The 27,403-nt window shown below is 61.6% G+C and overlaps 3 protein-coding genes across 3 annotated transcripts; 1 reads left to right on the top strand and 2 right to left on the bottom strand.

Moving 5' to 3' along the window:
* The first annotated feature begins 1,018 nt into the window (after positions 1-1,018).
* On the top strand, positions 1,019-12,576 carry R3HCC1L (R3H domain and coiled-coil containing 1 like). Its single transcript, XM_030951308.1, is given in 8 exon segments — positions 1,019-1,067; positions 6,070-6,922; positions 6,925-7,488; positions 11,149-11,324; positions 11,436-11,506; positions 11,620-11,715; positions 11,873-12,013; positions 12,180-12,576. Coding segments are annotated over 7 exon segments (1,944 nt in total). The 5' UTR covers positions 1,019-1,067; positions 6,070-6,082; the 3' UTR covers positions 12,236-12,576.
* A 1,453-nt stretch (positions 12,577-14,029) lies between these two features.
* Positions 14,030-20,085, bottom strand: LOXL4 (lysyl oxidase like 4). Its single transcript, XM_030951208.1, has 15 exons — positions 19,983-20,085; positions 19,182-19,483; positions 18,860-19,038; positions 18,499-18,710; positions 17,934-17,972; positions 17,595-17,811; positions 17,284-17,467; positions 16,864-17,018; positions 16,374-16,541; positions 16,014-16,176; positions 15,645-15,888; positions 15,259-15,374; positions 15,030-15,166; positions 14,729-14,840; positions 14,030-14,604 (listed from the first exon to the last, which is right to left on the bottom strand). Exons 2-15 carry the CDS (start codon positions 19,462-19,464, stop codon positions 14,534-14,536), a joined length of 2,280 nt encoding a protein of 759 aa, XP_030807068.1. The 5' UTR covers positions 19,465-19,483; positions 19,983-20,085; the 3' UTR covers positions 14,030-14,533.
* A 2,377-nt stretch (positions 20,086-22,462) lies between these two features.
* PYROXD2 (pyridine nucleotide-disulphide oxidoreductase domain 2) lies at positions 22,463-27,313 on the bottom strand. Its single transcript, XM_030951660.1, is given in 17 exon segments — positions 22,463-22,672; positions 22,776-22,896; positions 23,002-23,108; positions 23,228-23,382; positions 23,513-23,574; positions 23,577-23,671; positions 23,778-23,850; positions 23,951-24,085; positions 24,177-24,318; positions 24,718-24,815; positions 24,926-24,987; positions 25,203-25,356; positions 25,500-25,646; positions 25,766-25,839; positions 25,913-26,006; positions 26,228-26,247; positions 26,671-27,313. Coding segments are annotated over 17 exon segments (1,773 nt in total). The 5' UTR covers positions 26,834-27,313; the 3' UTR covers positions 22,463-22,601.
* Positions 27,314-27,403: the final 90 nt, after the last annotated feature.

Here is a 27,403-nt window from a genome sequence, read left to right as displayed (position 1 = left end):
GATGACTGGCCCTATCCTAGTCTGAACTCCTGGGGCTGTACTGGGACCCACACTGGGCACTCAGGAAGGTCCGAGTACTTCAGGGTATCCCAGACCTCAGGCATCAGCGGTCCCAGCCTTGTAACTGCACCTAAGGAGGGATAAGGTGCTTGGCACAGCCCCATTCAGGGATGCCGCGTGCGATGCCTCAGTGGCACCATGCCAGGGTGGCCCGTGACCGGTCCCCTGTCCCTCGGCAGCTTCAGTCCAGGGGGAGCTGCAGAAGCCGCTCCGGCTCCCGGCTGCCGGTCCCGGCACGGGCAGCAGCGTGCACGCCACGGGACATTCCTCTGCCCGGGTCACCTCCGGTACCCACCCCATGGAGCTGGCTGGCAAACAGCCGGTTGGAAACCGCATCGGAGAGCTTCGGCTCGGTAGGAAGGAGGTCCTGGAGCGGGGGATGAGCAGAGACCCGCTGCCCATCGGCCAAACTAACCAGGGCGGCCGCACCGGCTGGCCCGAAGCCTTCCTAGCGCGGTGTCCCCACGTCTGCCCGCCCGCTCACAGCGAGCACCACGGCTCCCGCCCGCTGTGTGACACTGAACGGTGACGGGACACCGACGGCTCCCGTGGGCGGGAGCGGGGTCCCCTCTCCCTGTGTCCACCACCATCTCAGCCACGGAGCCTCCTTCCTGCGGCTGCCGGCCGCTGCCGGGGCAGGACGGCCCGCCGCGGCACTGTGGCCGCCCGCGCTGCCGAGCAGATCACGGTGCGCCCCGGCGGCGGTACCGGCCCGAGTGCCCAGGGCCGCGGGGAGGAGCGGCGGCGGTACCGGCCCGAGTGCCCAGGGCCGCGGGGACGAGCGGCGGTACCGGCCCGAGTGCCCAGGGCCGCGGGGAGGAGCGGCGGTACCGGCCCGAGTGCCCAGGGCCGCGGGGAGAGCGGCGGCCGGGGCGGGGCGGGGCGGGCGCGGGGCCGCGCTGCCGGTCCGGCACTACAGGTCCCGGCGCTCCCCACGGCGGGGCGGGCTCGGCGCGGCGGAAGCGGCGGCGCGGCGCGGAGCGACGGGGGACCCGGCGCGGCCACGGGTAACGGCGGCGGCCTGGCGGGCGGCACGGCCCGGCCCGGCCCGGCACAGCCCGGCACGGCGGGGCGCTCGGTACCGGGGCACAGCGGCCCGGGGTGCGCACCCTGCCTGCTCCCGGCGTTGCCCCACTCTCCCTCACCCTGGTGTCCCAGCCATGATCCTTATCCCCTGTCCCTTCCCTGTCCCCAGCCCTGCTCCCCTCGCCCTGTCCAAGCGCTGATCCCCACGTGAAGCCCGTTGTCCCCAGTCGGCCGGCGGGCAGTCCCCGCGATGCCCGGAGAAGGGCACGCTGCCCGCCCCATAACTCTCCCCGTACAGTCACAGGGCCATGTGTCAGGCCTTGAGTGCAGGGGAGCTACGCGGGTTCCTGGGTGCTCGGTGCGCCACTCTGCCATGCCTTGTAAAACAGGTGTCTGCTGCCCACACGTGCTGGACACTGCCTTTCATGGCTGCCTGCAGGCCCCTGGCATCCTCGTGTATCCTTCACACCACCTGCGAGGTTCCCTGTGCTGCTGTGCTGCCTGCTGTGGCCCATGGCACGATGCTGGTGACCAGATTCGCCTCTTGCACATTTTAGGGTGGTGATCCCAGTCACTTGCTTCCTGGTGTAAGTGCACTGTAGGGCTCTGGGCCCTTGCTTTTCAGGCTGCTCTTGCTCCCTGGGTAGCTACTTTGGGTTATTTTAGCTCCATTTCCCCAGGCTAGGTCTTGCTTTCTTTCCTGCTTACATTTCTTGGATCCTTTCAACGGTGTCTTCTCTGTATGGTGTTTACAACAGCTCACTGCTCAGTATCATCTAATGACAATTCATTATTCAAGTAAAAGTTTGAGAGATGCTGTAAAACGAGACCCTGAAGTTCAGCTAAGTTGGCTCTTGCTTGCTTCATCAAAAAACTTTGCCCAGTGATTCTTCTAAAATAACCCTGGGCAAGCCAGTGTCCATCCTTCATTGTGCAGGTATGCTGGCTCCTTTAACTGCCAGTTTTGTTCTGCACTGGGGATAGGAACAGGGTTTTTCCTGTTCTCAGCTCTGGTTGTGTTGTCCTTTCTTGCAGAGAAAATCAGTGCCTTGTTTGCTGTACCCATTGCTCGGGCCCTGGTTTCTCCTTGGCACTGTGTGTCAGCAGGTTAATAGGTTCATCTCTGCACTGGCCAGGATGGCCAGGTGACTGTGTCTGTGTGGACATGCTGTTTTTGCTTTTGCTGCAGCTGTTTTTGCAAGGCCTCTGCCTCATTTGCATTTTTCTGTTTAAAAACAGTGATTTTTCCCTTTTGAGTCATCTTTATTTTTGAGACATCATTAATTTTCTCTCCCTCCTTGTTTATTAATAGACCTTTTCACTTTTGTGCTGATTCTGCCTGGTTATATTTGTGAAGTCCTTTGTATTCCCCTTAGCATTCTGGCTGTTAACTCCTTCTGCTGGTTTGTTGTCCCTTCTCTCTCCCGTGCCCCCCTGCAGCTGTGAGGGGACACTATTGACTTTCAAATCATCTTCCTGTTGGGAATGTTCCCCTTCTCTTGTTCCAGGTATCTCCTAAGAGCATCTATTCCAGGTGTCTCCTAAGAGTATTGTAAGTGAAAGGCACGATTGAAATCTCTCTCAGTGCCTTTTGATGCTTTTGCCACCTCCTCACACAGCCAGTGTTGTGTGGCTGCTGGAGAGCTCTTTCTCCTGGCAGCAGGGGACAGGACGCCTTAAAGCCCCCAGATGCAGCTCTTTGCTCCTTGAGTGCTTTGCTTTGCCTTGTACCAGTGGCTGTGTTCATGCCTTTGCTCTGCCTCCACCAGGTATCCAGGTCCTTTCCTGGCCCTGTTGCCCACTGTTGAGCCAGGTGGCCTGGGCTGGAGCTCTGCTGAGAGCAGGAGAGGTGCAGGGCAGCCAAAACCTCTGACAGTCCTTGCCCGGGCTGCCAGGGGCTGCTTTTGTGCAGTTGGTAAGTGTGCCATGGCACGTGCCTGGCATGGGATGAGTCCTGCAAGTGGCAGGTTCCCCAGTGGAGCTGTTTAGAATCTCCTTGTACCTGCCTTTTTATTAATCTTGTTATTGTAGTTATTTTTTTCCCCTTCAAAGAGCCCAATCTGCTGCAGGCTGTAAAGAGTGACATTGTTGTGTGCGAGCTGCACGCCAAGGCTGCGTGAGGTCCCCCAAGGCTCCTGGTCCCCCAGTGTTGCCATCCCTGTTCACTGCCAAGGCTTTAAGGTTATCTGCTCTATCGATGGGAATATGGATTGAGTGGAATTAGAAACCTCGAAGGCTAAAAATACAGCTGCCTGCCAGGAAATGCAGCAGCCTGCTGAGAGGGTGCTGTGTGGCACTGGGACTTCTCCAGGAGCTGCCATGTTCCACATGAGCACCACAGCCCAGCATCCCTGCCTGCTCCCAGGTTCCCTGACCAGGGCTGTGGCTGGCTTGCTCTTGTTTGTGGGGTCCTTCCCTCGACAGGACAGGGAGAGGACGCTGCCCTGTGTGCTGCAGATGTTTGCTCGAGGAGAAGCACAGGCTGGCACCTGAGCGGGCAGCTCGCTGAGACCTCACCAGTGCATACCGTGAGCACAGGCTCCCCATGAGCAGGGTGTTGTGTTCTTGGGAGCAGTGCAAGAGGAGCCTGTGCCTTCAGGGAGCTCTGGCTGCCTCCTGGCTGATGATCCAGCACCCTCCTGGCCGTGCTGGGCTATGTTGTGCTGGGCTGGTGGGCTTTACGTGGCAGACAGCTGGGCAGCGCTCCCATCACCACTTTTGCCATGGTGCCATGGCCTTTCCTGCTTGGTGTCAGAGCACTGAATTGTTTTGCTAGGCAGGTCCATGAAACAAGACAGCATCTGGGGCAGCGTAGGCCTTTTTGGGGATGCACTGCTCATTGCTGCCTGTCTTTGTGGGGCAAGCCTGGTCCCAGACTCTGGAAGGGGTAGGGTTGCCCTGCCTAGTGTAGTGTGAATGAGACCCAAAGCCAGGGCCGTTGCTCTGCCTCCCAGAGCATGAAATTAGTTGGTGCTGACCCGTGGCTGTGGCATTGATGAAGTGTTTGATAGGCTGGGGGCAGGGGCTGTGCTGCCCTGTGGGGAAAAAACAAAGCGCTGCAGCATCCCTGCCAGTGTGGGTCATCTACCACCCTGCTGTGCTTCTTCCCAGGCTGCAGGAAGAAGCTCTTCCCCAGCAGTGTGTGGCAGGCAGAGGCAAAGCTGTGCAGGGAGAGGATGCTCCCAGCACCAGCCGTCTGGCTAATGCTGCACCATCTGCTTTGGAGGGTGAGGCAAGGTGAATGGCAGGTTTTTGAGGAGCCCATAAATCCTATGTGCAAAGGCTCTTGGAGGTGACATGGGATCTGCATGGAGCAATGCTGCTTCTGGTTGCTCCCCGTGCTGGAAATTGTCAGGAAGGAGAGCCTGGGGAGATCACTGACCCCCACAAGACATTCAGCAGTGAGCCATGGCCTGGGACTCTTGGGCTTGGCTGGGAAGAGTCCTTCAGCAGAACATGCTTCAGTGCAGTTGGAAGCTATCTGTGGATGGAAATGGTGGTGCCAGGGGGGCTTCCAGTGCCCCCTCCCCTCTGGCACTTGGGCTGCCACTCGGTGAGAAAATGTATAATGCCTCAGTGTTGAAAAATGACTAATCCAGTCCTTGGAAGGTTTGTAGGATACATTCCTTTCTTGCGGTCGATAAAGATAAAGGGGATTGTTCTGCCAGCAAAATTAGTGTATCAAAGAGGGGGGGAAAATGACAAGAGCTACAGAGACAGAAAAATGGTTGGGGCAGCCCTGGGATGGTGCTCAGCATCACCACAGCATCCGTGCCTGCACCTCCTGTTCCTGCCCACCTTTGCAGCATGAGGTGCAGGCACAGGCAGCGCGGTCATGCTAGGGGTACTGCCCTGCTGGGCTTTTCCAGTGGTTTCCAGAGAGCCATGAGACTATCCATCATGCCAAGGCAAGGGTCTGTCCATCCATCACAGAGGGGGTGATGCTGTGTGGCATGGGCAGCCCCAGCCACTTTCCAGCCAGAGGTTGGCCTCCCCTCGCCTTGCTGGCACCACTGCTGCTGTTGGTGAGGGGCCACGGGGAGCGTTCGCGCCTCGGTCAGGGGCTGTGTGCAGGGGAGCCTAATGTACCGGAGGTGCCTCGGAAATGAGAGCCTTGGATGGGTTCCTGGCCCTATTGATCTGCCGGCAGTTTATGCATCCTGACATTCATAATCTCGGTCGGCGCTGATGGTCCAGATTAATGGGCCCAGGGGCTGTCCATCCGTCACTTCACATTAATTACTGAAGAGGTGTTTTTCCAGTGATTTACCTGACAGCGGCCTGTGATGAATCCCCCTAAACGGAGTGGGCAGTGATTAATCATGGGGCCCCAGCCCAGCCCCACTCTGCCTTCCCCTCAACCACAGTGCAGCCCCCCGCACCATCCGTCTCCATAAACCCTGTCTGATGCATATTTATAGGGGCAGGGGGGCCTGGCCGCTTGTGGTGTGCCTGCTTCTGCCAAAGATGATGAAAAATAAATCTCTGTTGGGACGGGGCAGCAGGTGAGCAGGGCTGCATCATGCCATGGTCCTGCGCCAGGGTATCCCTGCGCTGGGGTTTGCTTTGTGTTGTTCTGTGGCTGCCTCAGGCTTCTCTGTGGTTTTTGATGGCTGAGTAGTGCATGGTCTCAGTGTTCTGCTTCAGCTGCAGACACTGGTCCCTTGGGCTCGAGGGTCCCAGGTAGCAGCTGCCAGGCGCCCCAGTGGTTCTGTCAGGATTTCCCTGCTTCCCCCAAGCTGGGTGTGCCCCACCAAAGGCTGTAGAGCTGTGAGGTGCTCTGGGCCCCAAACCCTGTCTGCAGATACGCTGCTGTGGGGCCGTGTGGGGGCTGCACAATCCATCACTGTGTGCCAGTTGCGGAAGGAGCAGGGTCGGTGCTGGGACCCCGAGTGAGTGACCTGGGCAGGGCTGCCCACCGTGCTCTCAGCCGTGGGGCTGCTGGGCAGTGGGCAGGACAGTGACGCTGTTCTCTCTTGGCAGGCACGGTGGCACCATGCAGCAGGAGGCCGAGGGCGGCCGGGCGCGCCGCAGGAAGCCCGACATGGCCCTCTACGTGCCCAAAGCGCGGCGGGAGAGAGAGGCACGAGCGGCAGGGGACACTCGGGGGGCTGGGCACCGCCGCGAGCCCGAGAACCACCGTCTGCTGCAGGACCCAGCCTGGGCCGGGGGTGAGGGGCAGGGGCCAAGCCCCCGAGCCAGAGCACAGGCAGGCAGAGGGGCAAGGAGGGAGAACAAGGTGGGTGCCGGCCCAAAGGAGCTGCGGACAGCCTCTGCCAGGCACAGCCATAGGACGAGAGGCAGCTGCCCTATTGCACTGGAAAGCCTGGAGGCATCGCCCAGCGTGTGTGAGCCATGCCCAGATCCAGCTGTTGCTCAGCACTGGGACAGGCAGGACAAAGCGTCTCACAAAGAACCTGGAGAGCTCAGCCACAACCACAGGGTGATAAGGACTGAGCCTGACCCTCCATCCACACAGAATGCCCAGGCTGGGACTGTGAAGGCTACCCCTGAGCCTGGGGAGGATCCCACCAGCCCAACACCTGCTGCTAGCCCAACACTGGTTTGTCAGACAGGCCTGAGTGGCATGTTGGAGCACTTGGGGGACAGCACCCTAGATCCGACTGAGGACCTCTCCCAAAGCCTGGGAGAGGCTGTCCTGCAGTCAGCAGGGGTGGGCAGCCATAGCAGGGTGCCCCAGTTGGTGGGGGAGACAGTGGGTCCGAAAGCCTGGGAGGAGGAGAGGTGTCTCTCCTGGCGGAGCAGAGTGAGGGTTATGCCACTGGGGTGCCAGAGGAAGAGGAGATGTGGGGAGGCAGAGCTGAGGTTCCTGGGGAGAGCACCTTGTATGCACCAGGAGCCAGCTGTGAACCTGTGTTCCTGGGGGGCAGCATGGGCGATGTTCCAGGGCTCCCAGGGGGGAGCACTCCACAGCAGGGCACGGGCAGCCCATCCCAGCTCCTGCCTGCCATGGAGGAGAGCACTGCTGGTGCTGGGGCTCCCAGGGGGGAGAGTGACCTGGTGCCTGCTGTAGTGGAAGCAGGCAGCACTTCTGCCTGCACAGATAGCAGTGCTGGATCTGAGAGCAGCCCGTGGGAGGGAGCACCTCTGGAAAGCTGTGAGCCCCCAGTGCCCATAGAGCAGCTGTGCCATGGCATGGAGGGGATCTCACCTGCATCCTGGGCCAAGGAGCTGACAAAGCCGGATGAGGATGTGGGCTCGCTGCAGAAGCACCAGGAGGCTGAGAAAGAAGAGAGAGGTCTCCACAGCAGCTCCCCTACGGAAGGACAGACCAGTACCAGTGCTGAAACCCTGAGCCAGACCAGCCCAGGTGCTGAGGAGAGCTGGGATGTGCTGTTCAACGATGATGGGGACTGCCTGGACCCACGCCTGCTGGAGGAGGTACTTCCTGCAAGCCAGTGTTTGTGGGGATTGGCAGGGTCGGTGGCTGGTGCCCGCTGGGATGTGGGGGATGTGTTCCTGTGTTCTCTGGGGTGAGTGCATGGGATGGGTGGGCTGCACCCAGGGCATGGCCAGCCCAGCTGGCTGTGCTGCCTGCTCTTAGAGCCAGCCTTCCCCTGTGCTCCCAACACACCTGGGATCTCCATCTTCCCCATCTGTCTATCCCATCCAGCATAGCTGGGGAAGGCTGGGGTGATCGCCCCTCTGTAGTACATAAAGTGTGCCCAGTAAAACCTGCTGAAGTGCTGTAAACTGCAACTGCACCCTCATGAAACCAGGGCTGGTGATAAAGAAACAGGCCGAGATGTATGGGATCCCATTGAAACAGCAATGGGATGTTTCCTCGAAACTATGGCTTCTTAATCAGCTGTGGCTCATTGCCATTCCCTCCTGCACACATGCTGCTGAATTTACTACAGTTGGCTGGCAGTGCCAGGACCCACACCATTTTGCTGCCATTCACAAGGAAAGCTCAGTTCCTGCAGCAAGGCTGGATATCCCTCATTGCATTTTAAATCAGTAGCGTCAAACTGGTAATTTTCCTGAAGAACAAACAACATTAATATTGTTACATCCAGCGTCTGCCTACCTGGTTGGAAGCAGGATATGAGGTGATGGGTGGTGCCTTGATAACAGCATCTATGAAGGGATCAGATTAACTCAAGAGCACCTTACTGAGGGGCACAGATCCTGCCTTGTCAGTAAGGCCTTGCCTGGGCTGATGTGTCCTCTTGGAGCACGGCACGGTGCTGAGATGGTGGGACACAGAGGGCTTGCATTTGGGGGATGTGGAAGGGCATGGGATATTCCCACCCTTGCGTGGCTGTGCTCCCCTGAGCCACTGTCCCTCACCCTCCAGACTGGAGATTGTGGTGAGTGCTGGTGAGAGGAGGACAGCACTGCTGCTCTGAGACCCCTGGTGCAGGTGGCATTGGCTTTCTGTGGGCTGATGCCACGGGCATGGCTTTGTCCTCGGGGGAGGAAGGTCAGGGAGGATCCCTGCACCCTGTGGTGCAGCCATAGGATGCTGTGAGCCACGCCTTGCTGTGCAGTACAGGTTCTCACTCCAAGGAGTGTCTGTATTGGCTCCCCTATGCACAAGCTCTGAGACAAGTTTGAGCTTTCCAGGGAGCTTCCCAAAATGGGTGAAAAAGAACCTGAAATAGGGATTTATCAAAAGTTGCCATCTTTGTCCCCTGCAGATTCCTACATGGCGCCTCGTGCTTCCTGAGCCCTCTGAGCTCCCAGCAGGTGGATGTAGCTGCTTGGGGAGGGCACAGGCTCTTGGGAAGAGGGAGCTGTTGTTAATTAACATAAAGAACAAGAAAATTAGTAACATCTTCCTCGAAACCGAATCCTTATGCAATGCAGATAGCTGGCAGAGAGCAAGATTTATGACGTTCTGTGCAGAGGAGAGATTTCTGATAGCGGATGGCTCTTTAATCTAGCAGGAAAAAAACACCGTAGTGAGCACCACTGGCTGGCAGCTGAAACCAGACAAATTCAGAGTAGAAATCAGTTTGAACACAGAGTAATTAAGCACTGTGACCGTTTCCTTGCGGGCTCTGTGGACTCTCCATCAGGTGGTGCGGCATGGCAGGGGCCGCGATGCGTGCGTGCCCAGGACTGTGGTGTCAGCCAGCAGCCACAGACCCCTCTGACCTGCTCTGGCAGGGGTGTGTCTTCAGAGAGCAGCGAGATGTGATGGACAGGCTTCTTTTTTGCTGTCATCTGTCTGTCCATCCACCAGTGTACCCTCCCTAGGATGCCTGCCAGGGCTGAGGACTGCACTGTGGCTCCCACTGGCTGCCGTGCCCCATGGCTGGGGAGCTGCTGGCACACTGTGCGCTGGGCAGTGCTGGGCTGGGCTGGGCTGGGCTGGCAGTGCTGGGCTGAGCTGGCAGTGCTGGGCTGGCAGTGCTGGGCTGGCAGTGCTGGGCTGAGCTGGCAGTGCTGGGCAGTGCTGGGCTGAGCTGGCAGTGCTGGGCTGGGCCGGCAGTGCTGGGGGACCTGTTGAGCCATGCCTGCCGCGTGGCTGAGCCCTGCTGCCAGACGGCTCCTGTCCTTCCTGCCCCGCCACACTTGGTGATTTGTGAAGGTCAAGGGCTGCCCCGGCACTCTGTGCTCCTGCTCTCTAATCATCTTCCCGCTGCCTGGGAGCACCTGAGTGCTCTGCTCCCTCAAGCAGCACTGCACGGCTTTATCCTGCCTGGGAGTGGCTCCCTTGCTTCCCCGAGCAGGCGCAGGGTGCCTGATGAGTGTGCTGCCTGCACGGGGGTGAGGGCAGGGCAGGAGGCTCTGCTGGCAGTGCTGGCTCGTCCCGTGAGCTCCATAACTCAGCTCTACCCTCCGCCGGCATCCAGCCGCTATGGCAGCACCCCCTTACCTGCCATGAATCCGTCTTCCCCATAAAATTGTTGGAATGAGTGCTTTTTATTGACTGAGCTGGCTGGGATTTATGGACTCTAACCTTGCAGTCGTGGTGTGCTCTGCTATGATCGCTTAGGGGATCGGGGTGGGAACCTGCCTGAGTTATGTGCCCATTTTTTGGGATCACGCCAGCCCCATGCTCCAGGGGGAATGGGAGCTGTCAGTGCTTTTGGACTGCACCTGCCCTGGGGTCTCAGCTGAAGCAGGACAGTGAATCCCCGTGGCCACTGGCACGGTGTGGTTTAAAAAGCAAGGGTTCAGTAAGCGATGCAGAGAGGCCCACTGGGCAGAACAGGGTGCAGGGTGACCAGCTGGCACTGGCAGTGCTGTGGGAAATAGGGGCTGGATGTACCCTTGTGCTGTGGCAGCGGGAGGCTGCTGCCTGTGTTTTTAAATAAAGGCTGTAAAATGTGCATGGTAGAAAAGCTCTACAGCCATCATCTTTTAGGGCTGGAGAAAGTGCCCCACTGTGAGGTACTAAAGGTGCACAACCCATTTTATCAATAAGAAGATTGAGAAGGGACTTGATTAACATTAGTAAGTGCTGTGATGGGGAGGAGACCAGGGACTGAGGGTTCTTTAATCCAGTGGAGAGGCAGAACAAGAACTGCCAGCTGGAAAGTGAAGTCAGACAAATTCAAATGAGAAATAAAACATAAATTTCTAGGTGTACAGGTGATTAACCAGCAGAACTTGCTCCTCAGTGAAGCACTGTCTTTTTCATCTTGGCATCTGGGGTGCTGATAGGCTGCTCCAGGGCATGTGCTGCAGCCAGGGCGTGTTGAGCCTGGTGCTTCCATGTAGCAGGGAGACATCAATCTTTCCTCCTGGCATTAGTGTCCTGCTCCTTGTTCTTCCCCTAAGGTATTTCAGGTCATCACATCACTGTGGAAGGAGGGGTGTGCTTGGAAATGCATGTGCTGTTTCATCCCTGCCGTTCCTACCATGTCCCTGACCTGGCTGCCGAGCGTGGCAAGTGAAGGGATGCTGGTAATGGGAAAAGCAAGTACATGGTCGGTAACTCCCAATTCTCAAAGCCATGAATCCATCTGCATTGTTGGGCTGGGGTGCAGGGGCCTGGACAACTTTCTGGGGAGAATTTGCCACGGGTTGGGAACTGCTGTGATGCAGGTGGGCATGGGTTGCTCAGTGCCTCTCCTACTGCTGCAGCTCTCAGGGGGTGAGAAGCACCAGGAGAGCCAGCAGTCACCCCGCTTCAACTACTATCGGGCCGAACCTGCTGCTCCAGACATCAGCGACGATGAGCTGCCCCACGTCATCGAGATCTACGACTTCCCCGCGGATTTCCGCACCGAGGATCTGATGCGTGTCTTCTGCAGCTATCAGTGAGTCTGCCAGCTCTCTGTCCCTGGTGCTGGGGTTCCCTGCTTGGGCTCTGCTCCACATGGCTGCCTATCAGGTGCCCGTGCCTCGCTGACCTTCCCTCTCTTTGGCAGGAAAAAAGGCTTTGATATTAAGTGGGTGGATGATACGCACGCCCTGGGCATCTTCTCCAGCCCCATAACAGGTACTGCTCCCTGTTCAGCTGGGGATGGGCAGAGAGGAGGCATCCCTCTCCCACAGCCAGATGCTGGGCATGGGGCTGACCCTGCACGTGGACATGCTGCTCTCTTCCTGCAGCACGCGATGCCCTCAGCACCAAGCACCTGATGGTGAAGACGCGCCCACTGTCCCAGGGCACCCGTGCCTCTAAAGCCAAAGCCAGGGCATTTGCTGGTGAGTGGTGCTCCCTGTGCCAGCTTGTGCCATCCTGCTTGTGCTGCAACATCATCCTGATAACTGGGGAGGGTTGGGGCAGCCAGCATGGCTCCACAGCTGTGCCGGCTGCCCTGTCCCTCGCAGAATGCCCCACTAATGTCCCCCATCTTCACAGAGTACCTGCAGCCAGCCAAGGAGCGCCCTGAAACATCAGCTGTCCTGGCCAGGCGGCTGGTGATTGGTGCCCTGGGGGTGCGGAGCAAGCAGACACCAGCCCAGCGAGATGCAGAGAGGAGGAAGCTGCAAGAGGCTCAAGGTGAGTTTTGGGTGCCTGGAAGGGCTGCAGTATGGAGGGGCCTTCCTCCTGCATGCTCTGTCTCACAGGGTGCTGGGTGAGAGGGGGCTGCAGCAGGGTGGGCTCCAGCCGCTTCCACAGGGAGGTGGGGTGGTAGGGGTGTGCCATTGACCTCTTGTCTCTGCAGAGAGGAAGCGCCTGGAGAACAAGCAGCGGGAGGATGCCTGGGAGGGCCGGGACTGAGCCAGGAGGCTGCACTTTGAGCCCATGTCCCTCTCTGCAGGCGGGCAGAGCACTCTGCGTCTCAGAGCTGGGACAGATTCTGCACTGTGTCCAGAAGTGCTGGGCTGCTTCACCGAGAGGGCTGAGCAGCATGCTGGCTGGTTGGTGCTGTGGGGATGCTGTTGCTGTCAGGCAGCACTGCCCACCCTGCCCAGGGCAGAACCCCCAAGGCTGCCAGCCGCAGCAGGAGCAGCAGCAGGATGCAGGGAGCTCAGCAGAGAGCATGGGGGGCTGTGTGGGGTGGCCCTGGCCACCTGGAAGGGCCTTGTGAGTGAGAGTTTCTGTCCTTTATTTTGCTAATAAATGCCATTTATTTTATTTGCTTTCCTGGGTGGTGGCTCCCCGTTCCCTTCGTACCGGGGCAGGGTGTGCGTGCCGGGGGCAGCTGCGCATGGTCCGCGGGCTGTGGGGATGTCCACCCCTCCCAGGTGCTGGGTGTCCCCTGCGGCTGTGGGGGATGTGCAGGCAGGAGGGGTCGGGCAGGACGGCAGGCAGGAATGTGCTGGCAGCAGCCCTGTTTACTTCCGCGGAGCAGCTGCAGCCCTGAACAGCGGGGCCCTTGTCAGAGCATGGGCAGGGCCGTGTTCCCGGCCCCACATGGGGCTCTGATGTGGCCGTGCTGGCAGCCATGGCAGGCTGGGGGCTTCCTGCCCTGCCCCCGGGCGGAGGCTGGCACCTGGGACCTGCCTTTGGCTCTGCTTTGCATCATCTCTCAGCACCTGAAAAACTGCTCTGTGTGCCCCAGCACTCCCACCCTGTAGCTCTGCAGACTCTGAGGTTTCAGGGCCTTCCACAGGAGGTGAGAATGGGGATGATGCTTTTCTACCACCACTACCAGCAGTTTGCATGCTTCTGGTCGCTGAAGTGCTCATGTGGCTGCCCCGTGTCCCCTGGCTGTCCCCCAGCTTGGCAGCAGCGGGGCTGGTCATGACCCCGTGGTGGTGGCTGCCTGCCCCTGCGCCATCCGGCAGCGCTGCCAGCTGGGAGTCATCTCGGCTGCCGTTCCCGGATGCTCGTGGCTTGGCCGGTGGAAATTCCAGGGAGCAAAGCTGCTCTCATGTGGAAAACATCTTCCCGGCCATCCGGCATCCCTCAAAGCCCCAGCCTGGCCGGGTGAGCCTCCACCAGCACGTGCCTTGCCACGGTCTCTGGCCTCGGGCCCCTCCAGTGCATCCCCGTGTTCCCTGCAGCAACTCCACGTGCAGGGACCATCACGTGTGGGTGCAGCCTGACTTGTCCTGGGCCGAGGTGGGTGCTGGCAGCCCCCCACCCTGGGCTGGTGCCTGCCAGCGAGACAGGAATGGACACAGGTGTGCAAGGAGAGGGGTGGCACTGCCCCATGGCTGGCCATCTGGGGAACAGACAGTACAGAGTGTGTTGGTGACATTCCCTTTTATTTCCTATTGTAAGAAAAAGATAGAAACCACGGGAGGTAAGAAACAGAGAGCAAGGGCACAGTGTTCCCTGTGTCCCCACACTGTGTCTTTGAGGGACAGAGTGGCCCTACCACAGCTCCCATGTCTGGGAAGCTGCCAGGACAGCCTGGGAAAGCCCAGCATGTCAGCTGCATACACTGTGGCTGCTGGGCTGGCTGCCAGCCCATGCTGCCACAGAGCTGGCTGGGTCTTTTTGCATGCACAGGGTTAGCCAGTTCAGGGCCATGGGGACCACTGATGGCAAGCCAGAGCTGCTTGATGCCAGCCACGTGCAGACAGCCAGGGAGTTGGTGCCCTGGGTGGCCCAGAGGGAACACTGCCTACCTGGGGACACATTGCCTAGACCAAGTTGTTCCCAGCTGGGGACTGGCTTCATGATCTTAACAGGAAAGAGTGCAAGGAAAGGAGGAGATGATGGTGGGATTGATAAAGGAGTAGCTCCTCTTCCACAGCACAGCACAGCACCCTGCTCCCAACGCACAGAACCTTTATTGAAGACAGGACTGGTGCATGGGTGGCTGGGGACTGTCCTGAGTCTGTTGGAGCATGGGGGGCTGGGCAGGCTGAGGTAGTTGTCCCGGGGGCCCTGGGGCTGTGGAGGTGAGGCCTGCTGCAGTACTTGGGCCACTCTTTCCAAACCCGCTGTCAGCACGGGCACCCCCAGGCACTCCCCGCCAGCCCTGGCGCTCATCTCCCTCCTCTGCAGCAGCATCAATAAATACAGAAATCTGCAAGTCCCTGAGCTCAGTCGGGTGCTGCCAGGGCACAGGGGCCGGGGTGCAGGAGTCGGACTCTCCCGTGGGACCACACCAATGGCAGGGGTTCACACGAGGTTGTTGGCCAGGCGCTCCCGTCTCTCCATGTCGCTCACGACGTCGGCACCGTAGGCATCACCTGGGGAGAGCCATGTTGTGGAAGCAGGTATGCATGTGGGGGCACAGGAAACCTGTGGCACCCCCAACCTCATCACTTCCCTCACCCTGCCTGCTGCAGCCCCTATGCTCCCATCCCTCCTTACTTGTGTGGCAGCCGTGCATCCAGACACGCTGCCCATCATACTTGCACTGGCACCTCATCACGTTGTTGGAGAAGTCTGACTCAGCCACCTCGTGCTTGGGGTTCACGACCACCTGGGGAGGGCAATGGGCAGGGCTGGGAGCACCTCTGCTGTGCCCTGGCCAGGCAGGGCTGTGCCATGCACAGCAGGGTACAGAGCGGCACCCTGATGTGCAGGTGAGGGATGCTGCTGTGCTCATGGAGGGGACTCCCCAGCCCTGAGATCTGGTAGGCTGGTGTTCCCCACCCCTCCATCCCCGTACCTGGAAGGTGTAGCTGCCCGGTGGCACATCGGTGATGTCAATCCACTGGCAGTCGATGTCATGGCGGTAGGTGTCCCAGCACCCCACACTCACCCCCTGCTCACCAAAGTTGGCGCAGGCGAAGCGTCGCTGAAGACCTGCAGCAAGGAGGGAGGTGAGGGAGGCACAGACAGAGCCCCCTTGGGGAACAGAATGGGGGGCTACTGTCAGCTCTGCAGCTGGCACCTACCTTCAGGGCAGTTGGTGTCTTCCAGGCAAAAGCTGGCCTTGTGTCCCTCAGCCACCTTGGAGCCATTGAGCGTCAGCAGATCATAGTGGGTAAAGACCTCGATGCTGTGGAAGTGTCTGTGGGGACAGGGGCTCAGCACAGGACCAGTGCCCAGCCAGGGAGCACGTGGCTGTCCCAGGCAACCCCGGCAGAACTTCCGGCAGGGCAGCACCCAGGGACTCAGCAAATTACAGCCCTGAAGCCAAATAAAGCCGTAATGACAGTGCTGGCTCAGACGCTGTCAATTACCCCGGGTGGGACAGCTTCTTGGGGACGGGTGCCACCATGCCCTGCCTGGCCCAAGGACAGGGCAGCTCCCTGCCAGCCCCTGCTTATGGAACACTCACCGGTGGCACTGGTGCCAAGTCCAGGCATGACGCCCCATCCTCGGTCGGAAATCGGCTCTTCCCAGGTTGTGGATCTGGGAGGAGAAGCGGAGAAGGCGGCGGTGGCCGTAGGGCCACTGCATGTTGTCAGCAGAGCGGGAGAGGCAGCGCTCCTCATGGGCACAGTACAGCAACCCCAGGGGTCGGTCCTCCAGGTAGGCTGTCTCCTGCACCAGCTGGGCGTTCATCACCAGGTCTGGGGCGTCTGGCATGGAGGGGATCAGCGGGGATTGAGAAGGTGATCCCCACCCTGCATAGCACCCCCTACTCCCCTACAGGAGAAGGGATGTGCCCCCTCCCAGCAGTACCCCATGGGCTCCTGCTACTCACGGGCAGTGCAGGTGACACCCGCTGAGAAGCGTCCCCCGCCGCTGGGGCAGTGAACAGGGCCGTGGCGCTGGCACTGCTGGAGGGCCAGCTCGGTGCCGGCACAGCGCACCCCGCTCATCACAACCTGGCTGGCACCGGGGCTGCCTGCCCAGTACCACGTCTCCTGAACAGAGGAGGAGCACAGTGCTTGGACCAGTCCTTGCAGCCCTTGCCAGCACCCACCTGCCTCCCATGCCTCCTGTCCTGCCCTAACAACGCCACCAGGATTTGTTCCCCCACTGTCCCATCCCAGAGCCCTTGGTCACACCATGCCCCACTATCCACCCTGCAGTTCTGGCCCCAGGCTGGTACCCCACTCACCTGGAGGGCATGGCTGGCAAAGCCCAGCCCCAGCTGCCTGCAGACCACCATGGCCTCGTTCAGGCCCCACTGTGCACCACACACTGCACCCCACTGCAGCTGCCCCTGCACTGGCACCAGCACCTCCACCACGCCTTCCTCGGGGTTGCGGCCCCCGGCCAGCCGCACCTGTTGGCAGAGAGGGGCAGAACTGGAATATGCACAGACCACCAGCTCTCCCACCCCACACTGCAATGGGACAAGCAGCCCCGCTCATCCAGCTGAATATCTCCCTCATCTTCCTCTTCCTCCTTTCCTCCCTACAAGACCAATTTTGCCACCAGATCACCTTGCAGAGCCCCACCAGGGTGCTGCTCTGTCCCCCCATCCCCTGGGTCACCCCAGGGCTGCTCTGAGCACCCACACTGAGCACAGAGCTGCTCCCTGGGGAGCAGGGACTGTGCAATGGGGCTGGGGTTCAACAGGCTCTGGGAAGGAGGCAGGGACTCACCTGGCTCTTGAAGTCCATGGAGGGCATGTGGCAGCGGACAGCAGCGTCGGCCTCGTGCCGACACCCATTCTGCTCAGCGTCCTGGAAGCGGCACTCGCCCAGAGAGCGCTCATGGCCAGTGCACTGCACATTGCTCATATGGATGGGCCCCAGACCTAAAGCACAGGAAGGATCAGCGCTCCCTGCTCCATGACCATCCTGGAGCAGGACCCTCAGCCTCCTTCCCCTGGTCTGGGCATTCTCTATGGGAATGGGGCTGCCCATGGCAGGAGCAGACAGGGTAGCCCCATCCCAGGGCAGGCTGGAGCTGTGTAAGCATTCCAGGATTCTCCAGCAGGACACATTAAACCAGTTGATTTCCCCATTGTACCCCTCCAAGCCCAGAGGTTTCCCAAGCCCATGCTGTAACACCTGCCTCACCTTGTCCCATCCGGGCTCCCACCAGGGCCTGCTTCGCCGTCCCATAGCCCAGCTGCCGGCACACCACGCTGGCTGCAGCCAGGTCCCACTGCTTGTCACACACGGTGCCCCACTGCCCGTGGCGCAGCACCTCCACCCGGCCCTCGCCAGCGTGGGTGCCCGCTCGCAGCCGCACCGGGAGCACCTGGGCACGGAGAGCAGCCAGTCAGCAACCCCAGGACACAGCCAGCCCCCTCCTCAAGTGCAAACGGGGTGGCTGAGTGCTGCTCGGCCCTGGGACTCTGAGGGTGTGGAACTCTGCAAGGGCTCACCTTTCCTGGGGCAGTCTTGTTCTTGCCCTTGCCCGCGCCCTTCTGGAAGGCAGGCCCAGGGAGGCAGCTGACGATGGCGTGCATGCCGTGGGGGCAGGCGTGCTGGCGGGGGGCTGGTGGGGCCATCTGCACAGGGCAGCGGGCCAGGTGGGGCTCTGAGCCCTGGCACCGCACCCTGTGCACCCAGAAGCTGTTCTTCTGGCTGAGGGTCTTCAGGCTGCCAAGGGAGAGGAGCAGGGCCAGGGTCAGCTCGGGTGCCAGAGGCTCTCTCCCACCCAGTGCTCATGCTGGGCATCCATTCAAGGTGTTTTGCCCATCATACAGAATGTTGAGTCCTACCTGGAGTTGGGGTCCTTCAGCTTCTTATTCCAGAGCTTTCTGTGGGTGTAAAGAGCCAGGAGATGAGGGAGCATGCTGACACTGCCTAACTCTGAACCCCCTGCCCCATCACTTCTGCCCTCCCCAGCAGGAGATGGAGACCCCAGGGTACGTCATATTCTCTCCCCACTGGCAATTACTGTGCCAAGCCCGTCTGTACCATGTGTCCCAGTGGAACTGTGCAACTCCTGGCACCCGTAGGGGCTCATTATAGGCTGTATTTATAGTTCCAGGCTGAGACGGGGTGGGAGGGACCAAGGGACACTCGTCTTTCCTCTCCTTTGTCCCACACTTTGCCAGCCATGATGGTGACCATCCCCAAAGACCTCTGGATGCTGCTGAGCCCAGCTCTGACCCTTGTGAAAGACCCAAGAAGGAGATCCAGGCACGGCCAGGCCATACCAGCACCTCGCACACCCACCCATATGTGCAGCCCTCCTCTGAGCACTCCTCTATCTCTTGTCACCACAGTGTGCCCAGCCTGCCCCCCGTGCCCAGGAGCAGCGCGTGTCTCCCGCATCCCTACCGGTAGAAGCTGGTGTTGACGTGCTTCTCGCGGGGGAAGCCCAGCATCCCGCACACCACACGGCTGTTGTTCCTGGTCCAGCTGGCATCACACACCTGCCTCCAGCGCCCGTTGTGCTTCACCTCCACAGCACCCTCCATCACTGGCATGCTCAGCTTGGCCCGTGCCAGGATGGGCTTGAGCCGCACCTCCTCCAGGGTTAGTCCCAGCACCTGCCGTGGCGGGCATGGCGTGGGCCTGGGGCTCCAGCATCGAGGGCAGAGCACTCAGAAAGGGGCCAGGGGAAGGGTTAGTGGGACCTGCTCCAGTTGCCCTGGTGTACCCTGCTGGCCACAGGCACAAGCCACGGGCCCCCACTCACCTCTCCCAGGTGACCAGCGGCGGTGGCCTGGGGGGAGTTGCCAGGCAGGCGCTGTCCTGAGCACACCACACCAGCATCCTCGCCATGGTGGCAGTCACTGACGCCCCAGCCATTGTGGGCACACTCTGCCAGGGAGCCTTCGCTGCCCCCACATCGCACGTTGTCCAGCCAGATGGGGCCTGGGAACACAGCATCACAGCCCCATGCAGCGTGTCCCGCAAGCTGTCTGCACCCGCGGCCCTGTGGGGAGGCTCCCACAGCCAGTGGGAAGCACGCTGCCCTCCTCGGGACCCCCTGCCCCCATTCCCCACCTGCCCCGTACCTTCCCCTTGGCCGTAGGTGGCACTGTGGGTCCAGGTGATGGCTGCGGTGTAACCCAGCTGCCGGCAGGCCACCGTGGCCACATGGAAGTCGAAGCCATCGTCGCACACGGTGCCCCAGCGGCCCTGGTACAGCACCTCCAGCCGCCCCTCTCCAGCTGGGCCCCGGGGTCCCCCCAGCCGCAGCTGCACCGGGGCCAGCTCCTGCCTGCTGGGGGCCACCCAGCACAGCACCAGCACCAGCACCAGCAGGACGTGACTTGAGCCAGTTGGCATCACCATCATCGTTCTGTGAGTGGGATGCCTGGGGACAGACCAACAATGAGTCCTTGGGGACCATGGCAGAGTGGGGCTACAGCTGCAGCCCCACTGTGCCCCAGGAGCTGGTCATACCTTCTTGCATGGTGGTGACATCCCTGTCCCTGTGCTGAGGGGGATGCATGGGCTGGTCTCTGCCATACTCACAGCATATCCCAGCCCTACCCCCTTCACCAGGTCACCCAGTTCTGACACAGCCCTCCCGGGCACTGACAGCCACGGGCAGCCCCACCAACACTGCCCTGTGCTCTTGCTGCTTCCTGTCTGCCCCACGTTTTGGGACACGGGTGAGGGCCGCGCAGAGCCCCCTTTCATCCTCCACCTGGATTCTCTACTGAACACCAGGATTCCTCCCCATCTTGCACACAGCCCGGTCCCCGTCACCTCACCTCTTCCCCTGCATCCTCATTCAGAGCATTGGTGGGATTGCTGACCCCTCTCCAGGTACCCAGACCTCCCCTCCCGGAGCCACCTCTGGCACTCACCCTGGCAAGGGATGGTGTTGCCGGACCGGCAGCGGTGCGGGGCAGGCGGTGGCGAGGGACACGGCGGTGGCGCTGGCAGCAGTGGATCCCGCAGCTCCTGCCTCCCGCTGGGCACCGCCTGCAGCCGCTTTTATGGTGCGGCGGGGTGGGCCGACCCGAGGGGGCCCCCCGCCCCCCCGCCTCTGGCCTGGAGCCCAGCCCTGCTCCCTGCCCACCCCCGGCCCTACTCTGCCTCACCGCACACGGGGGCAAGCCTGTTCCTGTCCCAAGCCCTGTCCTTTCCCCAGCCGGGAGGATCTGAGCTGTCCCGGACAGTCCCTGCCTGCTGTGAGGCTGGACCTCCCCCGAGTCCAGATTCCCTCGGTCAGGGATGCTCCCCTCGCGGGGCTGAACCGCAGCCACGCACAGCACGGACTTTCTGGAGATGACGAGCTGCTGTGCCGGGGACATTCCCTGCAGCTTCCCCCCCACGCAGCGGTTCGAGTGGGCGCACGGGCACAGGATGCCTGCAGGTGCTGCGGTGGGGCCGGGACTTGGGGGACACAGGGACCACGGCAGGGCATGGGATGGTGCCGTGAGCCCGGAGCACAGTTCTCCCAGGACTTGGGGCATCACCTGTGCCATCCATAAAGCAGGCTGGCTGTGAGGGTCCTGAGGCTCAGCCCCGCTCCATGGGACGTGGGGACCGGTGATGCTCCCCCACCCCCCGCCCGACGTGCCCCGGGAGCAACCTCCGGCTTGGGGTGCCGCCAGTCCCCGGGGCACCCCGCTGCCCACACGCCCGCCGGGCCCCGCCGTGGGACGGGGATAAACAGGAAACCCAGCGCTCCGGCCGTGCCCAGGGACCGGCCAGGAATGTGCCGGTGGCCACCGGACTGTTTGTTTGGAGTCAAAGCAGCCGGATCCTGCCGGGAGGAGCCAGGATCAACACGGCCGGGAATAGCCCGTGAGCTCATCGCCACGTCTCGCAGGGAGCCCCAGCACCTCTGGGTGAGCAGGGATGCACAACTCTGGGTCCCCCTCGCAGGGCACTCTCATCCCAGCCCTCTGCCTTGGCCGGGATCGGGGCATGTCCTGAAGCCTCTGCTGCGATGGGAATCTGGCCAGCCCCAGAATGGAGGCCACGGAAAGCCCTGGGGAAGCGCAGGGTTGGGGCCAGCAGCGGAGCCCGTGACTCATTCGTCTCGACGTTTTGGAGATCAATTGCTTAAGTGTGAAGGCAGGAGCCTCCCCCGAGCTCCTCCCCCGGCAGATGCTGGCAGGGGCGCGGGCAGGCGGGTGCGGGTCCCGCTCCCAGCCCTGCCTCCGCTGCGGGGACAGCAGGAAGAGAGCGGCGCGGGGGCTGGCGGGCTCTGCTCGCAGCGGCACGGGCACTGTGTCCTGCCGCTCGTGTGACCGTGGCGGGCTGGAGGTGTCCCCCTTGGCCCTGAGGTGTCAGCCAATGCCCCTCGTCTCCCTGAGGGCTCACAGGGTGCCAGCACCTGCAATCCCGGGCAGCCAGCAATGGCAGCAGCTAAAAATACGCGGCCGGCAGCAGGGCAGCCCCGTGCGCGGGAAGCTGTGGGCGGCGGGCGGGCGTGCGGGGCTATTCTCAGCGGGCTGCGGGACTATTCCTGGCCGGTCAATATTGATTCAGCCAGCTCAGGTGCAGCAGCTCACCCTGGCAGCACCGTATTTAGGGCCCGGCAGGAGGCGAGGCGGGCGGCTGAATCGGGAGCATTGTCTGGCGGAGGAAGAGGGCAGGGAGAGGATGTGAGCTCTGTAATCTGCAGCCAGCGGCTCCCGGCTGCAGCCTGGGTGAGGGGCACACCCCGGGCTTGCTGCGGCTGAGGAGCGGCCAGCACGGAACATCTGCCCTGGGGACGCGGGGACGGGGCCCGGACACGTGCAGCAGCTTCCGTCGGGAATAGGAGCATGTGTGAGGCACGAGGGGCAGCTGCAGCCCTGGCTCCTGCGGTTTCTGAGCTGCTGGGCACGTGTCTGCTGTACACACAGCCACCAAGAGCCGCGGGACTGGGGACAGCTGGGGACTTCAGGTACCAAAGCAGTATCCAGGCAGCTGCCTGCTTGTTCTAAGGACTTAGGATGGTCTGGACCTGCCCGGAGATGGGGAACTCAATACAAACAGCCCTGCATGCACCTCAGTCTGCATCAATGAGCAGAGGAGAGGGTGAGAGGCTGTTCGTCCCTGTTCACTACTCTGAAATGTGCCTGTGCTCTCTGGCAGCTCCCCCAAGCCTGCATTACCAGCAAGTGTGGACAGCACAGGAGGAGCTGCATGAGTTGCTCAAAAAACACAGTGAGAGTGCTCATGACAGAGCCCCGGGCCAGTGTTTATTTCCATGGGCACAGGCAGGGGCTGAGTGAGGCTTGCCATGGTCATGCAGGGTCCAGGAGCCACTGGGGCGAGACTGGGTTGCAGCAGGCTGGGAGCAGCCATCTGTTCAAGGTGACAGTAGCAGCTGGGAGCACAGGGGACCCTGCCAGCCTACACCCAGCTCTCAGGAGATGCTGCTGCCCTGAGGTGCTGGGGATGGGCAGGGCTCTCAATGGCATCAGTAGGGCACGTTGCTGTCACAACCCTTGGTTGTGTTGGTGAAGTCATTTCCACCAATCTCATCAGAGGTGCCTGAAATCCTTGATAGCCACCTGGGCAGCATTGCGTCCTGCTGCTCCCATCACTCCTCCTCCTGCAAGAAAGGAGAAATGTGGAATGCTGCTGCACCTCTTCCACACGCCCCTTTCTTCCTTCTGCAGGCCTCCATGAGGGTCCTGCCTCCCAGCTCTGCTCACCAGGGTGGGCTCCACTTCCACACAGGTACAGGCCAGGAACTGGGGACCGGTAGCCAGAGTAGGATGGTACCGGCCGGGCAAAGTACAGCTGGTCCAGAGACATCCCTCCATGGAAGATGTTCTGCCAACAGAGCTCTGTGTGAGCTAGCTGTGCCTGGCCCAGGCCCGTGTGCCCACTAGCACTGGCATCAGAGAGATGCTCAGAGCTGACACACATGGTACCCACTCCACCAGGCAGCCCAAAGATCCTCTCCAGGTCTGGTGGTGTCAGGATGTCCCTGCCAATGACAGATGCCTTGAACCCCGGGGTATAGTCTTCGATGCAGTCAAACACTAGAGAAAGATGAAGGGACTCCTGCTGGGCAGCCCAGGGGGATGTGGTAGCAAACTCCTGTGCAGCCCAGGGCAGCTCTGCCCATGGGTGCTGCTGGGTCTGTGTGTGCATTACGTACCCGTGTCTGCATACGCATTTCTGGCCTGCTCGTCCCAGCACCGCCCGCCCGCCAGCACGGACGGGGTGTACTGTGTGAACAGGGACACGACATGGCAGCCTGGAGGGGCCAGCCCTGGGTCCAGCACTGAGGGAATGCAGAGCTCGATCATGGGCCTGGGGGAGCAGTACACCAGCTGGGCAGGCAGAGGGGCACCCAGCCACTCCACACCTCCTTCCCCAGCATCCACAGCCATGACTGTCCTGGCCCTTCCCCAGTGCAAGGTGTGCCAGCACAGGCTCCTACCTGCTGGAGGGGTGCCCGTGGGCAGCCTCAGTGAATGCCTGGTGCAGGAGCTGGGTGCCCTGTCGCAGTTGAGGTGTATGGAGCACTGGTGGTGGGGCAGGGGCTGGCCATCACGGGCATTGGGGGCAGCCAGGAAGCTGGGCAGCCGATCCACTGCCACTGGAGATGGGATGGGGAGATGAAGTGGGGTGCAGCCTCTTGCTGAGACTGGCACCAGTGTTCCTCCAGCAGGGATGGCAGTGGAAGTGTCCCTGCTGGTACCTACCATTGATCTTGGTGACAGGGGAGCGTGTGTCAAGCTGCCGGATCCGCTGGACAAAATCCTTGGGCAGCTGCTCCTAGGGTGGGATACACCAGTGCAGAGGCTGGCTGTGAGAGGCAGTGACAATGGGGCTATTCCAACAGGCCAAGCCCCCACCAGCCCCACGCACTCCATACCTGAGGAATGAGTTCCAGAAAGGTGATTTGGGGGGAGGCATTGGACAGCACCAGTTTGCTCCTCACCTCTGTCCCATCCTGCAGCACAACACCCTGCGCCTCCCCGGCCCTGCCCAGCAGCACGTGGCACACTGCCTGGGCACGGACAGGGAACAGGACTTTACCAAGAGCATCCCTGCTGCCTGCGGGATGGCCAAGCAGCTCCCCTCTCCCAGACACCCCCTACCTTCTCAGCAAAGATGTGGGCTCCCCGGGCAGTGGCTGCCTGGGCGATGGCGTGGGACAGGGCTCCCATCCCACCTGCCACGTAGCCCCAGGCCCCGCGCCGTCCCTCCAGCTCACCCATGACATGGTGCAACAGCACATACCTGTGGTAGTAGGACCTTGGATTAGCTGCTGGCTGAGGGGATGGGTAGTGAGGATGGTGCCAGAGCCCCTACAGTCCCCCCCATGGGACCATGCCACCTCATGGGATGTAAACTCAGTTACAGAGAGGATGCACCAGCCAGGACCCAGCCCAGCCTGGGGACAGAGGTGTCCAAACAGTGAAGGGGTAGGTGGGGGCCACTCAGGAGAGCCATATGGCAGGGCTGGGGGCAGCCCCTTGCCCAGCACCAACCCCTGAGGCACCCTGGCAAAGCTGAGCAGGCAGTGGGAGGGAGAGGCAGGGGGGCAGGGCATAGGGTACTGCTGTGCAGCACAGCCAAGCACAGAGCATGGCAAGGGGGACAGGGCAGGCACGAGCCCCAGGGGGAAGGATCCCTCACCCACTGCCAGGGCTGTGTGGGCTGGCCATGGCTCCAATCACAGCATCAGTAGCCAGAGTTGCCTTCAGGGGTTCTGACTCAAACCAGTGATCCAGGATCTGGCCCAGGAGAAAGAGAACATGCCAGGCTTGGGGTGGGGAGCTGCGGCAGCATCCTGGCAGGCAGGAGAGGCAGTGGGTGTTTCCACACCAGCACTGCCAGCACGCACCTTGGAGATGGGAGCTGTGAGCACCTCGTAATAGTGGGGCAGCTGCCGCCCCAGTGCCAGCCCTGGGGGTGGAGAGCTGGTGTGAGACCTGCATGGTTGTGCCAGGGCTGGCTACTGGTGCCCAGCTGGCTTTGGAGGTCAGTCAGTGGGACCAAGGTGAGCAAGCCTACCAGAGCCTGCCAGCCCAGACTGGGCTCCTGAAGAGGCTCTGCATTGCCCATCCCAGGTGCTGGCAAACAGCCCTTGCTGTCGGGGTTCCCTGGCATCCCAGATGTACCTGCCTGCAGCAAGGGCTTCAGGGATAGCAGGTTCCTGAGCTGCTGGAGCAGGGAACCCTTTCCCAGGGCAGCTGTATCCACTGGAGGGGCATCCAGCAGTGGGTCAAGGGCCAACACCATGCGCCCCATGAATGCCTCATACTCAGGGTAGGCCTGGAAGGGGACAGAGGGTGGACAGCAAGGGCTGCACCATGGTGGGTGCAATGGATACCCCACCCAGGAGCATCCCTGCCACTCCAGGGGCAGGGCAGCGCCTTGTGGGTTTAGCTGTGCCAGGTGTATGCCCCTGCTGGTACCTGGGCATCCTTCTGGGAGAACTGAGCAATCTGCTGCTGAGTCTGGGCCATGTCATGTCCCAGCAGAAGGGAGCGAGGAGGGCTCCTGTCCTCCAGCAGTGGGGTGAAGGAGTAGGGGTCCCGTGGGAGCACCCTCAGACCGTGCCGCTGCAAGACAGGGATGTCCCCACTGCAGGAGCCACCCTGCAGGGACAGCCTGGCAGCAGGGTCCCCTTGCTTGCACGCTGGGAGTTGCCAGCAGCCCTGCAAAGGGCGGGTGCCGGTACCTGCAGCTCCAGATCAGCATAGATTTGTGGTCGCAGCAGGCTGAGCAGATATGATGCCCGGGAGAACTTGAACCCTGGAACATGTGGGGTGGTGGGGAATGTCCTCCACCAGGGCTGGCCAGGGGGACAAGGGGCACGCAGGGGTACCTGGCACAATCTCCTCGGTGACGGCGGCGCCGCCCAGCACGTGGCGCTTCTCCAGCACAGCCGTGCGCAGCCCTGCCCGCTGCAGGTAGGCAGCCTGTGGGGAGCACGGGGCACACTGCCCATCCCTCCTGCTGGGATTGCCACTGCCGATGGGAGCCCCCTCCTGCACACGGCGCCCCCTCACTAGGGAGGACCTGTGGGAGCCCCAGCCCCATGGACACCAGAGCCCTCCCTTGCTCACAGCGCAGACCCTTCCCAGTGCCTTGCTTTCCCCTGGGGATGGAGGAGAGGCAGCACGCCACTCTAGGTACTCACTGCCACCAGCCCGTTGTGCCCTGCAAGAGAGAGGGAGATGAGCAGAGCTCAGTGCTGGTGATGGGCCCACAGCACAGGGCACCCTGCCATGCCTGGGGCATGGGGCCATCACAGCCACCCCAACAACAGGCTCTAGACACAGGGATACAGGTGACAAGGAGAATCCTCCCCCAGCCCTACAGCCCTGGCCCTAATGGTGCAGCAGAGGGAGACAGAAGTGCTCAAGGCAGATGCTCCAACAGTGCTGTGATGCTGGAGGGCTGCAATTTGTGCCAGACCCCTGCGTCGTCCCAGGCATGAGGAGCAGCCTGGGGGTTTGCAATGCGTCCAGCCCTACTGCGGTCCCCACCTCGCTGCTCCTGCGCTACCCGCCCTGTGGGGAGGGCAGATGTGAGTCCCCGCCGGCTGCCCGCAGCTCGACTCTCGCTCCCTGCCTCTGTTACCTGCCCCGATCACCACCGCGTCGTATTCCTGCTGCAGCTGGGCCGCAGCCCCGGCATGGGCCAGACGCGCTCCTGGCGGCCCCAGGGTCGGACGCCAGCCCTGCGGCCAGCGGGACGAGCAGCCCGGACCGAGCGCTCCCCGGAGCCCGCAGCGCCCGGCCATGGCTGCTCTGTCCGGCCGCCTGGACTTTGCTTCCACGGCGGAACTTTTCCCAGAGCTTCCGGGCACAGGGAGGGACGGGGGGCCAGGGCGGGGAACGCCTTGAGGAGGCGGGGAGGCCGCTCAGGACAGGGGCATCCGCCGCGAGGCGCGCACCCGGCGCGGTTTAGCTGCGCGCTTGCAGCGGGGCCGGAGACGAGCCCCAGGGCTGAGAAGGGGCCACACCCTGCCCGGGGCTCAGCAGGGTGCCAGGGGCTCCCCAGGCTGTACTCCAGGACGGTGCTGAGCAGGCAGGCGGGGGCCTGAGAGCCCCCATTCCCAGCTCCTGCTGTGCTCCAGGCATGATCCAGAGCACATGGCTGCGGTGATGGGCCAAGCACGGCAGGACAGACAGAGTTTGGCCTCCCCACAGCCTCAAGCATAGCCCTGAAAGCAGCAGAAGGGGCAGTTTGGGAATGTGCTTGGCTTTGAATCCAGAACTGTTGCTCAGCAGGGCAAATTCCAGCTCAGCAGGATGGGGCAAAGGCCCTGTCATGGTCCAGTGCTCCCTGAATTGCTGTCCCCAGCTCCAGC

The sequence above is a fragment of the Camarhynchus parvulus genome, chromosome 6, assembly GCF_901933205.1.
Source record: "Camarhynchus parvulus chromosome 6, STF_HiC, whole genome shotgun sequence".
Taxonomy (NCBI): Eukaryota; Metazoa; Chordata; class Aves; order Passeriformes; family Thraupidae; genus Camarhynchus; species Camarhynchus parvulus.
Note: the sequence above shows the minus strand (reverse complement) of the source record. Positions and strands in the feature narration are given on the sequence as shown.